This window comes from Venturia canescens, chromosome 1, assembly GCF_019457755.1.
Source record: "Venturia canescens isolate UGA chromosome 1, ASM1945775v1, whole genome shotgun sequence".
NCBI lineage: Eukaryota > Metazoa > Arthropoda > Insecta > Hymenoptera > Ichneumonidae > Venturia > Venturia canescens.
The window spans coordinates 20,814,235-20,831,585 of record NC_057421.1 but is presented as its reverse complement, the minus strand read 5'-3'; the positions used below and the strand labels follow the sequence as shown (position 1 = coordinate 20,831,585).

Below are 17,351 nucleotides of genomic sequence, written 5' to 3'. Positions count from 1 at the left end.
TGGGCTCAGTCAAAAATATCTTTCCTGTCGATATTGATCGCGACGATAACATCGAAGTTTGCGTTTTTAACTCAGTTCCAATTTTTTCCCTCGCCACTGAATGGTGACGATCGGGTAATTACTCGTGTACCTCCAATCCAAACGTTCTCTCGAAACCATGCACCGGTGCATATTCACGGTGTATAAAAGATAAGCAAAAATCGTCACCCGTACATCCTTCTTATCTCGATGGCACGTAAGTTTCATTTGTTGTATTTATGCATTTCAGCTCTAAAAAAAAACGGACTTATGGGAATGTAGGATTCCAGGTGGATTCCGAGGTCGAAACGAAACTGCGGAAACTTCCGTTGAGCAGATACTTCAAATTTATTGTGCGCTATTCATTTTATTAATCAATACAAATACTTGCTATCCTAACGGAAATCCAATAGTTATTTGGCAATGTTACAACTTTTTTGATCTGCATAATTTTATGTCGAGTGGAATACCAGTCCCGAAGATTCCGTCCAACACATTTCTTTTGTAAATTTTCTTTGTTATACAAAAATACAAAATTCTGGTTAAAAAAGTGTTTGTATTTCACTCCGAACCTTGTTATTTAGGTGGTCACTTTTTTTTTGTTGTACCACACATTCGAGGAGACAGTTCTACGACTTATTTCAACGCTATTGTGTGGATTTCTCCGCCGGCTTGGTAGAAACGATTTGGCAACGTTGTACAAATTCCAAACAGTCGACAGGTGACGGTTCCGGCTATTTCAGCCGATGCGCGAATCTGGTTTTGACAGCTTTGGTTAACAATGGGTCGGAGTAATTTTCTACTTCGAGTACTTCAAACTTTTTATTCGTTTTTTAAAGGGAACACAGAAACGCTGAAACCTGTGATATCCCGAAATATTTTGGGATACTATGCATGGGAAGTTTTTACGAGTTCGGAGAGCTGAAGCGTGGTGGCGCTGAAGTTTGCAACGTTGAGGTTCAACGAGATAAACGAAAAAAACATTTGTAGATTTTACGCGCGCATATTAATTATAATAATGAGCTTACGATACCGACTTTACTATGAAAATTTGCTATCGATTGGAACTCTCAACGTGGTAGAACTATTTTTAGTAAGGTGGAAATAAGCATGAGCAGCGTGTAAACAAACATATTACTATGCGGAATCACAACCGCTTAAGAGAGGTTATTGCAGACTGGATACATACTCGAAGGCTTTCGTGAACGTGACTATTTTTTTTTTGCCGAGCTCGTTATCAGTAAGGTTGAATTCATTTCGATTTTTTTCTCACTTCTACAGTTTATTCAAACAAAGATGTTATATGTGATGACATTGAAACGAACGACGCAAACGAACGATTCTGACACGTCGAGCTCTAACTACGTCAGCGTTATATACACCAGCTTGAGGCTTGAGATAAAATGTAAACAGGTTTCTTCACAAGTTTTTCGAGAACGATCTCTCTTGCGTGAAACTTTTTGAAAACACATTTTTCAAGAAATAAACATTGAGTTTACATAACCGATATCGTACAAGATACGTTGTACCATGTACCAATTTCCCAACGAGTTTCTCGACTCCGCGATGAACGTTTAAAAATGAAGAACCAAAAATTTTTCATGAAAATACTATGTGCGAAATATTAATCCAGCAAATTTTCTATTCCCGTATTGGATTTCGTAAAAAAAAAAGAAAATTCTTTTTCTGTCTGCGTAACAATCGTCGTGTAGAATATTTCGGGCCTGAATAGAAGTGTCGATGTCATTTTTGGTATGCGGTGATAAATATTACCAACCTGTGTATATTTTTTACAGCTTTCAGGTTAGGTTCGTAGTTTGACGGTTGACGAAGCGAAAACACTTCGTATATACTTGGGCGTGTTGGGCATCTGAAAGTGATTTCAGGTATCGTTTTATTGTGTTCCATTGAATCCCTCCGAACGCCTTATTAGACAATTTCATGTTTATAGTTGTTTACGATGTATTCCAACACTACGGAATTTTATGACAGTTCCTGTCCACGTTGTTTTCGAATCATTTTGTCGTATACTTGATCTTTCGTTATTGAATTCTTTAAAATCGGTCGTTATGATGATTGTTCGTCGATGCCACTCGGCTGTTTTCCATGCGTGAATCGTGAATCACTCTGGTGCTTTCTAGTCGATTCTACGCTCCGCGTTGTTACTATCATTGTTATTATAAATGATTCAGCGTAAGGTTGATTAAATCTCGTGGATTTAGACATTGAATTGAAGATACCAATCTGGTAATTTTGGGTACCATAATAAAATATTGAAAGGATGGCAAACGACAGTATAACTCACAATGGTCGTTTATACAACGGTCACAGGGCTGTCGAGAATCGAGCATCTCTGTACTAAAATCGAAAGCATTGTAAACTGTATTTTTTGATATTCACTTTCAGCAATATATTTGAAAAAAACTTTTCGTACAAAAGGTTCTGTAAAATAGTTGAAAAAAAAAACATTTAAAAACTCCTATATAGACACAAGCTCTCGCGTGTGAAAAATGTCTAGACAATCGAAAGTTTCATAGCTCCATGAATCAGCAAAGGTTAGGTCCTCCATTCAGCGGCGTCCCATTTCTTTATCTCGAACCGATGTACCTGAAGCTTATGCACAAACATTATTCTGGGCGAGCATAAAACAAAGTATCAGGAAGAAAACCTGTCTCAGGTACTCAGGCTCTTTGTGGTGTATTAAATGACAATCTGATTTGCACGTTGTCTAGAGATACGTCATTATCTAAAAATCGGATTTATATTAATCCACAACCTCCACAACCAAATCTCTCTATGCTCTTTCTCTTTTTTGCTCCGCCTCTCTTCCCTTCGTTTTCAACTTTTCGAAATATATCACAAAGTAAAGTACCGATCAACGAAACTCGAATTCTGAGTACCCCAACACCACAGTCCATGGAAAAATCGAATTTCTGGAACAGCTGGCCTCGTCACGGCTCGTCGTCATTCGAGACGTTGGCACGTTGGCAAACCTTCATCCCCTCCCGTCCCCACTCCATTTCTCTCGTTATATATTCTGTCTGTGTATACCAATACTTAGCAGGAGGGGGGGAGCGATTTCGAAAAATTCCGTCATTGGGACCGATCCTCGTTCCAGCAGGCCTCAATGTTTCGTACAACGGAATATTTTCACGAATAACCATAGAAATACAAATTTTAAATCACGACTGACACAAAAAATTCATATTTTTATGTATTGTTGTAAATTTCAATAATTATTCTTTTCAATGCGATTTGTAGCATTTTACTGATGAATTAATTAAACGAATTAGTGCAATCGGAATGAAATAAAATGGATATTATCCGTGCATTCATAACTTTCTCTCGAATTCCGACTTTTCTTTCTCGATAATTATCATATCACCGCCTCATTATAATGTTAAAAAAAATATCATTTCCACCAACTCAAAAGATTTTCATTGTTCTCTTCATGATCGACATTTATGAAATCTTTCGAAAAGATTTTATATTTATAACATGATTTCTCACACACTAAGTTTATAAAGCGAACAAAGGACAGAGGTTAGACGTCGATTATAGACGTGGAGAATTGTAAAAAACGTGGTTCGATGCTCTCCCGGAGCTCGACGTTTCACATTGTTACGCAGAGCATGCTACTAGCGTTGTCTCTTGGCATTTTGTTCGAGAAATCATAGGAATACGTGAACTAAAAATTCGACTCTCCAAAGCAGATTACAGGCATTCAAATGACGAAATTTCGATCGTCTCTAGAATCAAAATCGATGGTTTTTTCAAGCTAGTTTTTTCCGATAAAAATAATCTCAAATACTGTTTGAAGTTTACAAGTACAGCGCTTAAACGAGTTTTTCTTATATCTCGAAAAGTTGTTATCGTTTCACGAGTCGTAATCTTTCGCAAACATAAAAATTTCATTCTGTATTTCACGAACTGCTTCGTTTGCGCATCAACTTATTTACTCGATCGAATAATTAAATGAAAAGCACAAATTTCTTTGTATGAAAATTTAGCGAGTCTCTTACGTGCTTCACGAGCGTGACTTCGTGCTGGTTTCTTGAAGTCACCTTCTGTCTTCCATAAACATATGGACGCGGACAAAGACACGCGAAGTCTCTACTCGACAGAGAAAAAAAGGAGCGAGCAACGGAGGAAACGAAGAGCCTGGCTTTCACTTCCCTGTTGTGTGGGTATATTCACGCATGTGCGTAGAAGAGTTCAGCTAACCGATATTTTTATTGGCCTTGGATAAATTGTTCCGAAAAATGATTGCGACTATTCAATTGACAAGTGTATTGATAGATAAATAAACAATCAAAATTTTCTTTCACATCGTTCGAATTCCTATTTCTATTTTCACCATCGAAAAACGAACAATTTTTTCCCCCATGTTACAGTTTCGCAGTGAGCGGAAACTCTTCATACTTTTTCTAATGTCCAGTATAGGCTCGTTCGAGGCTCGCTATTCTCTGCACCGGAAACCGTCAAGTTTTGGCATTTGCTTACAAAAATGGCGTATTTTTCGTACTGAAATATTCATTCGAGATTTTACGATTTCATTCTCCGATCGAACACTTACAGTAAGTGTCCGAACGATCGATGCGACGTAATAAAACCTTATTGTGTGCTACATTCGAGTGTATACGCATATACATATACATCTCCGCGTGTGTACAGTTCGGTGCGAACGTGGTGTATAAGCGAGGGACGGATATGTTGAAGGAGAAGCTTCCAGGCAAGCCATGCAGCTGTCGGAGATAACTGGCATCCCACTGTCGACATTGTACGGTGTGTTGTGTGTGTTTAAATATACACGCACATGTACAGAGAGCTGTAAATACTCGAACGTTATATGCACTATTGATATGAGCAATTCTGCGCAATTCTCAACAAGTTAAGGAGTTTCGGTACAAAAGTCTAAATATTAAGAAATTGATCAAATTTGGTGATAATGTTCTTCAACATCAAGTGCGAAAACACAAATTTTTTCAAAATTTTCTTCTACTTAGTTATCGAGTAATTACGCATTAAAGCAGATTTCTTATGCCCGGAATGTATACCTATATATATGGAAACACTATGCTTATACACGTCAACTTTAATTACTCGATAACTGTGTAGAAGAAAAATCTTAAAAAATTTGTATTGTCAAATTTGGCACTAAAGAATATGTTCACCAAATTTTATAAAATTCTGAACTTTTTGAAATTTTTTATGCTTTTAGCATGGTTTAGCATGGCAACATTGTATCGCCTGTACCGAAACTCCTTAACAGAAAAAACGTCCTTGTTATTCAACGGGAATAAAATATTTTGGCCAAATAATTGAACGTTTTTAAATGCCGAAACGATTCGAACGAACATTATTATTAATGAAAAATACTATCGCTGTTGTTGGTATACACTTTCAGTATTGCAATGATTTTTGTCAGATGGACAACAACAGTTGTGGTATTTACAGAGTGTCCAATAGGAAATTGCTAAAACCAAATAAGCGCCCTTCATGAATTCAATAGGGGTCCCTTTTTCTAAGGCGCATACCTGGAGGCCCCGCAGTTTTATTCCAGTCGTGGTTGAAACAAGTACGCGTGCATCAAAATGAGTGAGCTCACCACGAAGAAAAAGTATGTCTTATTGAGTGCTTCTTCTCGAGGGGAAATATTTCTAATATTGCGTATAGATGATTTCGTACTAAGTTTGGAACTCGTAGAGTTGCCAGCCTAAACACTCTGAAAAGATAAGAATTTCATATTTATACATTCTTCTCTCTTTCTCTCTGTCGTTGATGATTTTCATTTCCATCGTGTCTATAGGGCGTGAATCGGCTTTTGTAAACTTGCAGGTGTATCGCCCCTACAAAGGCTTAGCGAGATTCCAAAATGGTAGCGGAGTTTCCACTGTTTGTCACTTCGCATATCACAATATCTTTGCAACCTTCCGTCATTATTGTCAACGAGAGATACGTTATCACGTGCTATTCATTAGACATCTCCGACACGCAGCGTCTCGTTCACCGTTCTATTTCACGAAACAGTAAGTACGCCGAATGTTCTGCTGAATACGTGTTTCTGGAGAACTTTGTACCAGTTCGAACTGAAATTACTGAGAGAGCGAGTAATGCCCATTATTATCATTCGTTATAAAAATTATTTTTATTCTTTCTTTCGATTAGTAAATTTTAAAGCAACTCTGTTGAATATCATAAATCTTACGGATTAAAATTGAACTTCGTCATAATCTTTATCACTAATTTTTCTGAAGCATTTGCGAAGTGGGTTATTAGTACGATATACCGATAACGAACAAATTCGGAAACTGTATTACTGACGCTCGATGGTACGAAGGTCGGAGCAGCTTCTGTATAATTTCTAATTGAAATAAGTTTGTATCATACATACCGAGATTATAACTGTTAAGTTAATAAATAATTATGACATAAGCTTTGATTTTTCACGATGATGAATATTCCAATGAATCCCGTCGTTTCTTGCATATAAACAACACCATTTGCTTTGAGCGTGTACACATTTTTCACCGTCATCTCGTTCAATTTATGGAATTGCCTGCCTCGATATTCTCCATATTTCCAGTTTACCCTTCGTGTCACCAACCGCCGCCAAATCTCTGCAATGTAATCGAATTATAAATCGTTTCTATTATTTTTCTGTTAATATTTAAACGTTTCGAAGATTTTTCCGTGGGAATTTTCAATCGAAGTTATGTCATTTTATTTCTGAGCAACTGTGAAGGTTTCATTCGTACTCTTTTGTACGCAAATATCAGATGTGAAAAGATTCCGACGCTGAATCACTTGGCGTGTTTGTAAGGATAGCATGACAATACCTTTTCATATTGAAGTCGAGACAACTGGTATTTTGTCTAGCCGACTCCATGCGTAATTTTGAAATTACTTTTCCATTTGCAGCATCATAAAAATCGACGCTTGAGCTTGCTCCGTAAGCTCCTATTATATCGCGGGTGCCTTTTGGGTACCAAGAAAATTTTACTACCGTTTGTTCAACGTTGATCGTTTGTAACCTGTTAGTCTGAAATAGAAAAACGTAAAGTGTTATTTTTCTCTGGAAACAAGTTTTGGGAGTAGCTTTTGGAAAATTAAAAAAAAACGTTTAACTGACAACTCACTTTGTAACAATTGTTCGAAGAATTTTTATAGGATGAACATGTTCAATTTTCATTAGATTGAATTTCATTCAGAGAGCAAGTTACGAATCGATTTGATGTATTTTCAATTAGTCATTTCGAATTAGATTTTCTAGATTATTGATAGATTTACTTTTTTAGTTTGAAAAAGTATTACGACAGTTGTTGAGCAGCGTAAACCAAACGACAATTCAAAGTCACGCGATCGAAACTTCAATAGAGTCAGTTTATGAGATAATTTGAAAGAAGTTTCATGAACCTGATCAATGTTGTACAAGCGTATCTCTTTGTCCGTGCCGCAAGTTAGAAATATATTTCGCGTGGGTGAGCACTTGATGCACGTTACACTGCCCTCGTGTCTTTCGTATTCGCTAACAACCGGATCACCAAGTGGATATTCGCTGTCATCGATATCACCCGAATCTATGGGTATCGGATTTTCAAGGCTACATTTGTAAATACCACCGCAAAGAGTGCCAACGACAAATATTCCCGGGGATATCAACGAAAAGTCCAAACAAGTCAGCGATAAGCCGGCCTCGACTGCTCTCTCACGTTTACCACTGGAGCTACGTGGTCTTGAATTTTCTGCTGGATTGTGCTCTTTCGATATTTTGAATCTTTTGTGCACCGTCACGTTGGTAAAGTTTCTCGTTATTCCGTTAATGTAGATAAAGCCATCGGAACTTGTCGTTACGATTACCGAATCTGATAGACTTTTTGGCAACCACAGGAGAGATGTAACCATGTCACTGTGAACGCATATTTGCAATGGAGCCACAAATTCGTCGTCTCGCAGATTCCAGAGAAGAACGTCACCTGATGAACAGAAATCATTTCAACGAATGTATACGAAAATTTCGTTGCAAATGGATTAAAAAGAAACATCAATTATTCCTTTTTTTTATATTTCTCTGAATCTTTGATATTGTTTATTGAAAAAATCCCACTGAAGTATTTTTGTTTTCTCATATCTTTTCTGGGTCTACCAAAAATACAATCAATGAAGCTATATTTCTACTGACTTTTAATTATTTAGCACCTAAGTGGTACATCATTAGGCACCCAATTGAGTTTTACAGTGTAAAATATATTCCAATATTGTGTTTTATAAACATAAAATAGAGTTTTTCTAAGTATTTCCTATATCGTGATAAAATTATCAAAAATTTTTACCATTGAATAATCCAGCAGCAAGAATAGCTGGTTCAGTCGGATGATAAGCCAAGTTAGTTACACAAGACTGAACCTCAAGTGTTTTGTTTGGTGTTTCTTCGAGCTTGTCATCCCCAGATATTTTATAAAATTTTATTTCTGACAAATGATTACACCAGGTTTCATGATGGATCACGCTGTGACTTACTACCAAAAATCCACCGCCTGTGCTCCAACTGAGGTCACTCAATTTCTTCTGTAAAATAATTAATTGGAGTTTTGATGGGCTGTGACTGAAAGTCTCCACCGCATGCAAAGTTTCAGCAATGCTAAGAATTAGATTGACAAAAGAATACTTTTCATCCAAAACATCGAATTCAGAGCAATAAGTGAATTCTTTCTCAATAATTGAAATTTTTATGATTGTAAATGAGAAATTGGTTCTACATTTCTGTGGGTGTAATTTGAAACAGTTCAAATCGGACAAATTAATGAATAAAGGGAATGAACTTAAATTCTATCAGAAGCCATGCGACTAACAATACATGAAATCTAGAACATTAATTGTATCATGCATTCTTACATTGTGGCCCTAACTACAGTTCAGCAGCTTCAATCTAGTCATTATTACCCACTTTTCAATAAGCAAAAGGTTTCGGAGAAACCACTTCTTAAAATAGGCTAATTGAAATTGAACTTACATCTGTATTTGAATCGCCGAGTGTATAAAAGCTTGACAGCAATTGTACTCTAGCCGACGGCTCATCAGACGAATGTGGGTTATACCCCTCAAATGCATTGCTACCGTAAACTTCGTCCAGAATATCCAGCACACCCGGTGTGACTCGTTTCAGAAACGAAGCCAGATTATCATAATTAACTTCTATTTCAGGTTTTGTAGCTTCAGTAGTTTGAGTCTGTGAAAAGTGTTTGTATTTTTTGTATGGCAAAGTTTTCATTCATCTTTATTTCTATTCATTCTACTGCAAGGGAATATTGTTTTATTGCAAGATTTTGTCCATGAGAGTTCAGAGTAACATTATACTTCGAACTATATTTTCTGTCAACCATTGTAACAAGATAAATTAGTGAATTTATGTACAATAAGTACAGGAAAAGAAGAACTAAAAAATCCTCACGCTGGCACTGCGTTGTTCAATGTTCTGTGATTCTTTAGACGCGTTAAGAATCGGTTCCGTTTGCACGATCGACGTGTTTTCAGATCTGGAAAAGTGTAAATAAAGAGTTATATTTGAATTCGCACGAAATTATTTTATTTTTGCAGTTGAAAGGTTTTTGCCGAGTTTTTTTATATTAACTGACTTTTCCGACGTTATTTGTGTCTCGAAGCCCACGGGTTCGAATGTCTGATCGGTGAACATTGTGAACATCTAGTAGCAATTTGATATCCGATTGGCAACGTAAAGATAACCAAAAAAAAATGTGGATGTCTTTTTGGACGTCCAAAAAGATGTCATTTTGGTATACCAATTGTATTACAAATGTCCGCTTGGCAGATAACTTTTTCGTATCCAAAAGTTAACTTAATGTTGACATATTATCGTTAACGAATTGACATCTGATAGACAACTTTTTTCGATTGTCGATAAGCACGGTCTTGTATACAGGTCTTGCAACAACGGTAGTGGGGGATGTCAGCTTAATGGTTGCGCTTCTCCTTTTCAATTTACGGCCGCGAGAGGCATGACGATCGAGGAGTGTGCTTATGTAACGCATGCGCCTAGCTCGTATTGTTTTATTCACACGTGGACTTGTGTTTATTATATACAAGTAGGACACAAGTTTTTTATAATGGAAATTTATGATTTGTCTTTTATGTTTAAGAATGTAGGTAATTATCATAAAACAAATGAGATAATAGACTAGCCGAACAAACCGGCAAGTCTAATATTTGACCTCAAGCGTGGCAAAATTACTTAAATATTAAAAGACTACTTATATTTTGTAGAGATATTGTGGTTAGGTTGGTATAAAGCTTTTCTATTATTTGAAGGTCTTGAGTTCGATCCTCAGTACGTGTAACTTTTTTTTGCAATGATTTAAACTCAAGAAAAGCTTAGTAAATAATATTTGACTTTTCTCTCGGAATAGAACAAAAGTATCTTGATTTCTACATTTTTTTCAATACTCACAATCAAGGAAAGGAAACTAGAGTTGGATTCATAGGGTTTTCAGATAATCAATGTTAAAATAAACGAAGGAAGCAGTAAGAATATTTAATAGTTGCATAAATAAAATTTCATCAACATTAATTTTCCAAAAATATCAAATAGCACATTTTTTTTACTCATTCCTATTATTCAACAAAACGACATTAAAATGATTAAATAAAACCAAAACGGCAATGTACGCGACAGTTGCTAGACGCTTGTGGAAACCTTGTGGAGCACTGGCATGCGCGATGTACACTGCGCATCACACTCATCGATAGCAACGACATATAGCGGCGTTGACGCGAAAGAAAACTTATGACATTAACGTGACAATCGCTCACCATTGAAATTGGGCTTCGTTGCAAGACCTGTATACAAGACCGTGTCGATAAGTTATCCATAAGCTATCGCTAGTGACGTCACAAGCGAACGCCGCGCCGCGGAGCGGCAGTTTGGGTCGCAGAAAGTTTATCTTCAAGTCGCCCATAAGAACTGGGCTTCTATGTAAATCTGACTTCTTTGGTATTGGGGATATTGGCATCCAGAAACAGTCATCTAACGGATATACTAGTTCATGTTATCTGATAGTTAACCAAAAATGGTTACCAAAACGACTTTCATAAAAGATACTTTATTGGAATTGAGGATATGAAAATAAGCATACAGTGAACGACGAAAGTATTCGTACAGAGGACATTTTCGTTTTAACATATCTTCTGTACAAATACTTTCGTCGTTCATTGTATAATATACAGATGAACGTTTAACAGGTTATTTATTATAAATAATAATAAAATATTTCCATAAAATACATAGAATACAAAAAATATATGCTTAAATTTAAAAAAGTAAAATTTTTAAAAAATTAAAAATTTTACCACAAATCGTTTTATAACAAAATGTTATAGTAAAACAGAATTCTTTGTACATAAAAAATTCAAAAACGATATAAAATTCGCGTAACAGATCACGTAATATTGAAATGCCAATTGGAATGTATGCAAATAGATTTTAAACAATTTTACGTACAACCAAACGTTGTTGTTTTCTTCGTGCAATCTTCGTTTGTTGGCTGCTATCGGTACCGCTTTTTCTGTCCCTGGGGGCTCGCTGTCCCTGCGGATGTCGTTCGAACCATTCAATTCGACGAGATCATTGAGTTGTCTGAAAATTCGGGCGTGCTGGCCCGCGTTCAAAACGTCAAATACGAATATATAGGTGAAAAAATAACATTCAACTTATATTGTTTTCATGCGAATATAAAATTTATAGTTTTATTCTTACTGCTGCAACGTGAAGCTCGAGTATGCGAGCTTTGCTACTGTTCCTCTGTTGCATCCTCATGTTTGTTGATTCCAATGATCGTGCTGCTAAACGTCGTATCATTGTGTTCCTCGTCCTCGTCGGTTATCATGCCCCATCCTAATAATATTAATTTTTCTTTTCATTTCTTGTATTCTTATTAAAAAAAAGTATTCATATATGTAGATGAGACATATTACCTTGCTATCCATCACTGTTGATCTGTTGTCTGATTGTTGCCTGAAGATCTGATCCTCTGAAATATGCTCTTCAGACATTGGTCACATTGGTTGTGGAAGCCACTGACTGCAAAACGTTTGTGGTAACCAGGAAATCTCGCCTAGATCAATAAGCCCCATGCGAATACTCCAAAGACCTTGCCATAATCCTATAAATGTGCATATATATATGGAAATAGCGAGGAAGATTATCTAAAAGATACGTATGCACGTACCGATGAACACTTTATGAAAATCTTCATTTTCCTAATCGTCTCTAGTAGAATAACTTTGCACAAATTCGAAACAATCACTGATTGAAGTGGCAGACGATCGGCTGACGGCGTCGGTCAGGTGAGCTTTATCTAATAGTAGATGACAATTTTGGACGGATTTAGAATTATACTTTTGGATACCAAAAATATATATTTTAATATTTGCTAATGGTATCCAATACGCACGTACATCAAGACATCAAATGAATATCATATTTAATGACGAGCAGAGTTATCCATGTAATATCTATTTTAGGAAATCAAAAAGATATCATTTTATGAAGCGTCGTTATAATGTTACCTGTTTGATGGCTTAAAACAGTTATCATTTGGAGAATATTATAAAGTTAACTTACAGACAACTATCTTTTTTCATAAAAGGTTTACATGAAAAAGGTAACTTTGAGATAGCAGTAAATTAGACAACCAAAAAAGACAACTTTTAGATAACTGTAAATTCGGTATCGTAAAAAAGTTGTCAAGTAGTTATCTAATGGAAATGTCTTAAAGATAACCTTCAAACGGTACCTTATAGTTGGCTTTCGGACATCAGTGCTACTAGGGTAGGGACGCTTCTAAATTGGTTTGTTAATTTGCCAGGCAGAAATTGATTACTTCTGAAAAAAACCTTGGAAAAAATAACAAAAAAGATTTAACTGAATCGGCAAAACAGACGTCTAAAAAGACCAAAACTCAATACTGTTTTTTTTAAGGAGTTTCGGTACAGGCGATACAATGTTCCCATGCTAAACCATGATAAAAACATAAAAAATTTCAAAAAGTTCAGAATTTTATAATGTTTGGGTTTGTTCAAACATTATAAAATTTTTCAAAAAGTTCAGAATTTTATAATGTTTGGTCAACCTATTCTTTAGTGCCAAATTTGACAATACAAGTTTTTTAAGATTTTTCTTCTAGACAAAAAAATTTGTTGAAGAACATTATCAGCAAATTTGATCAATTTCTTAATATTTAGACTTCTGTACCGGAACTCCTTAAGTCTAAAACGTTTTGAAAAACAAAAAAAGTAAATACTGCTCCAACTCAGCCATCGTATTTTTCGTGATGACATTGGGTTCATCACTCATCATATTCTTATTAAAAAATCAATGAAAATAATAATACGATTTGTTCGGCTGTTAGTTCATCTCCACAATCATCTTATGGATTGAATTTTTATGATCGATCCATAGAAATCACGTGGGCCAATAATTCTCCAATGGAATCAAGAACACTGGCGGGTTGTCGTGTCAAACAGTGATTTTTGTTTGTAAACACCGATGAAGATTCGAAAAAGAAAAAAATGTAATGCGCGCAATCGAGAATAATTGGAATCGGTTTCGGTTTCATGGAATTCGACCAATGTAACGCGAGTAGCCTCAAAGGACAAATTCATCGATTCGTCCGAACGAGCCAATAAATAATAGCAGCAATGCAAAAAAAATGAGTGTTGCATCAATCAGTGTCATGTGCGTGTTTCGAAAGTGCTCCATCATCGATGTACGAGTTAATGTCATTTGAACGCGATACGAGGAGCAAAGGTTCTAGTTTATCTGCTATTTTGTGGGAGTAAAGCATATTCAACGAATATAAAAATGATTTTAGTTTCTGTCACTGACGTTTCCACTGCACATTTCGTATCGAAGCCAGCTACATGAAGAAATTCGATGTGTTAAGTTAATCACTGTTTTATCACTGTGCGGATTATCATCAGATGAAAATTAACTGTGGTTGCACAAATTCAGTCCTTTTCTGTAGCACCGTATTTGGCTTATCGTGCTTAATTACAAGTTTGGGTAAGTTGGAAAATATAAAAATTTGGAAATATTGAAAAGCAGTACTTTGTTTTTAAATTCTTTATTTAAATTATTACTTTTTCGACAATAGTCGTCTACCCAGAAAGAAAAGTTGATTATTACGTAGGTCAGACGAAATGCTAATGTAAATAAAAAAAAGTTTCTGTAGAAATTTATGTGAAAAGTGGTGGATCAAGGTTGTTTGAAAATCCACTCATAACTGGAGTATTTTTTGACTTCCATCTGTTTTCAACAATCCATGCTTCTGTTTGCTTAATTACGACGAAACGAGCTCGTTATTACTTTGGCTTGGAGGAAGAAAAATTCATCAATGGCTAATAATTTGTTCGAAATGTCATCCCGAATGTCGCAAATAAAAAATCTGTTGAATTAGGAAAATGGGTCGCGAGATCGACAGCTCAGTGCCTGGATTGTCTCATTTGCCGATTTTAAAAGGCTTCACTGCGAGAGGAGAATCGTTTTTAGAGGCTCGGAAAGAAATAGATGGCGCTGAAAATCTCTGGCGAATCGGAAACAACCTTTACGATCTCAGGAACTTCATCAAGTCGCATCCTGGCGGACAGGAATGGATTGCAATCACCAGAGGCACGGATATCACGGAACTTTTTGAAGTAAACTAGCATTTAAAGATTTCTCAAATAATACAGCAACTCTGTAAATCTAACTTTGAACGATGTCAACGATAATAAGGAGATTGTTGTTAAGCGATGTTTTTTTAATCGTCGAATTTCAAAGATGAGAAAAATGCATGAATTTTTTTTTATTTATTCATTAGTCTCATCACCTGACGAACAGAGCAAGAAAGCTCTTACCCAAGTTCTTTGTCAGAGAAGCAACAACCAAGCGGAACACGCCATGGACTTTTAACAACGACGATTTCTACTCAAAGTTTAAACAACGGGCATTGGAGGCACTGAAAGATGTCGATTATCACAGACCTTCGATCAGATCGAATCTCATTGCCGATTCATTATTATTCATCACCCTTCTATCATCCGCTTTAGCTGCAAAAACGGAAACGTGGAGCGCCATCTTTTTTGCAGGTAAAAATAAAAAATATATTTATTACTTAGTGACCGATGAATTGATTAAAAAATATTATACTCATTCGATTTGTTGGAATATTTAGGAAGAAAAATTTTATCATCGTGTTTGAATGGACAATTTGGAGTAGCAAATTGGAGTTGCTTCATTCAGGACTAAGATTATCGACTGCCAGTTAATTAAAGATTACTTACAAATAGTTGTGTTAACCCTTCAACTGCATACGGGGTCATTATGACCCCATAAGCATATGGACGACGCAAGAAGTGTGCAGTCGATGGGTTAATTACAAATTATCATCCAATAAATTTCCTTCGTTTGAGTTTTCTTGACGAAATAGTTGTACAACGTATCAATACCTGAAATTTTTTGTTATTTATCTTTTGGTTTTCAGGTTTATCATTGGCCTTGGTGTCAATTTGTGGACACAATTATTTGCACATGCGAGACAATATTCGGATGTACTATTTAGATATTAGTCTCATGTCTTCCAAAGATTGGAGATTTACTCACGTTTCCAGTCATCATATGTACCCGAATACCCTCTGGGATTACGAGATATATGCGTTCATGCCATTTTTCAAGTGGCTCCCCAATGCCGATAAATCATTGGTACAACGATTTCTCAGCGTAGTCTACTGCCCCGTCATTTGGGCGTTATTTTTTCTCGGCCAAGGCATCAAAAGGTCATTATTAGTTTTTGTAAGCGGTTTGTAAAATGTGAGAATATTCAACATCCATTTCTGTGCGGTATAAAAAGTTTAAATGAAAACAGAGATGAGAATGGTACGAGCGTTGGGACGAATTTAGTTGTCGAATGGAAGAGAAACACGATGATTGATTGATACTTTTTTGGCATGTTATTTGTTTTTTTTATTTGAACAACTTTTTGTTTTGCAGATACTACGCCATATCGAAAACCATGAAAATGGATTCGAGGGATTTGGTCCCATTTATCATTCCATTCACGATGTTATTTTTTGGTTCATCTCCGATCAGAGTGATACTAGTGTGGTTGATGATTATCGTCTTCGCTAGTTTCGTATTCATTTTTCTTGGCTTGAACGCGGCTCATCATCATCCGGATATTTTTCATGACGGAGACACTCACCGGTGATGAACTTTTTTACGATTAAACTCATTATTTGCTTCATATTTTATTGCTGAATTATGAGCTTGTACACTGCGACCCAGATTTTAGGAACCATGGTTTATGCATCATTTTTGTACAATGTGCCAAATTAGTATTGTTTTGCCTTCGATAAGAAAAGCCTCAGGGTCACTGAAACGAAAAAATGAATTCTGCGCTAGTTGAATGCTGAGCTCGCCCGCCACTTGAACAAATTCGATTATTTACAGGGAAAATTTTGACTGGGGTCTCTTCGAACTGGATGCAGTCCGAGACCGAAGAATAATCGACGACATATCTTTTCTCACTTTGACAACTTTTGGAGCGCATACTCTTCATCATTTGCTGCCTACCGTGGACCACGCTTACTTACCCCTTTGCGAAGAAGCATTGAACAAAACGTGTGAAGAATTTGGAATCAGCAATGATAAATTCTCTTTTTGGGAGTTAATTAAAGGCCAGTTTAAGCAACTTGCTCGCGTACAGGGAAAGTCAAATTTTCGATGAATGCAAACATTTGTTCCAGATTATTTTTCTTGTGAGAATATGCTGCCGCGTTATTGAAAACTCACAGGAAATTTTTGTATGAAAATGTGGTATTTAAAATAGAATCAAAATTGAAGAAGAAATATTTACCTCCATTCCGTGGATCCTGTTTTCGAATTTTCTACCAGCAGCTCCATCAATTTTTTATTTTTTTTGGAATATTTTTAAAAAACCTGCCATGATTAACGTATTGGGGGGAATTCAAGAGCGGAGCCATGACATCTGGTGGCGAAATTCGGCATCAACGGACTGATACTCGTGTGACGTCAGGCCTTGAGTTCCCAATACTGGAAACGTGGTTTCTTAGTGGTATTTTTTGGAATGCGCGCAAATCGAAAACGGTATTTTTTCGAATTCACATAAAGAATAAAAAATAACTTTTATTTACTCTATTCCTGGGGCATCTAATCTAATCGAGCTACTAATTAGTGATTTTTTTTCAAATGGACGTTGAAAAATCTTACATAAAGAGACAAGGCAAGGTGTAAGGGTCCGCACTATATCGGCTTGCGGGAG

The 17,351-nt window shown here is 36.2% G+C and overlaps 2 protein-coding genes and 2 long non-coding RNA genes across 9 annotated transcripts; 2 read left to right on the top strand and 2 right to left on the bottom strand.

Moving 5' to 3' along the window:
- Nucleotides 1–37: 37 nt before the first annotated feature.
- LOC122419149 (uncharacterized) lies at nt 38–4,345 on the top strand. The gene is made up of 2 exons (XR_006262827.1): nt 38–1,904; nt 4,029–4,345. It is a non-coding gene; the product is annotated as an uncharacterized lncRNA (long non-coding RNA).
- A 1,802-nt stretch (nt 4,346–6,147) lies between these two features.
- Nucleotides 6,148–10,160, bottom strand: LOC122419147 (cytoplasmic dynein 2 intermediate chain 2-like). Its single transcript, XM_043433448.1, has 7 exons — nt 9,654–10,160; nt 9,470–9,554; nt 9,032–9,247; nt 8,352–8,586; nt 7,435–7,994; nt 6,858–7,060; nt 6,148–6,638 (listed from the first exon to the last, which is right to left on the bottom strand). The coding sequence occupies exons 1-7, from the start codon at nt 9,719–9,721 to the stop codon at nt 6,566–6,568; spliced, it is 1,440 nt and encodes a 479-aa protein (XP_043289383.1). The 5' UTR covers nt 9,722–10,160; the 3' UTR covers nt 6,148–6,565.
- A 1,201-nt stretch (nt 10,161–11,361) lies between these two features.
- LOC122413530 (uncharacterized) lies at nt 11,362–13,672 on the bottom strand. 6 transcript variants are annotated; one of them, XR_006261567.1, is made up of 7 exons: nt 13,335–13,672; nt 12,828–12,927; nt 12,490–12,546; nt 12,261–12,389; nt 12,007–12,194; nt 11,789–11,926; nt 11,362–11,685 (listed from the first exon to the last, which is right to left on the bottom strand). It is a non-coding gene; the product is annotated as an uncharacterized lncRNA (long non-coding RNA). The 6 variants fall into 6 exon arrangements; XR_006261572.1 differs by having other exon boundaries at nt 12,007–12,182; XR_006261574.1 differs by having other exon boundaries at nt 12,007–12,146.
- A 206-nt stretch (nt 13,673–13,878) lies between these two features.
- Nucleotides 13,879–16,918, top strand: LOC122413513 (cytochrome b5-related protein-like). The gene is made up of 6 exons (XM_043423925.1): nt 13,879–14,095; nt 14,490–14,727; nt 14,892–15,159; nt 15,555–15,846; nt 16,061–16,273; nt 16,520–16,918. Exons 2-6 carry the CDS (start codon nt 14,494–14,496, stop codon nt 16,794–16,796), a joined length of 1,284 nt encoding a protein of 427 aa, XP_043279860.1. The 5' UTR covers nt 13,879–14,095; nt 14,490–14,493; the 3' UTR covers nt 16,797–16,918.
- The last annotated feature ends 433 nt before the right edge of the window (nt 16,919–17,351 follow it).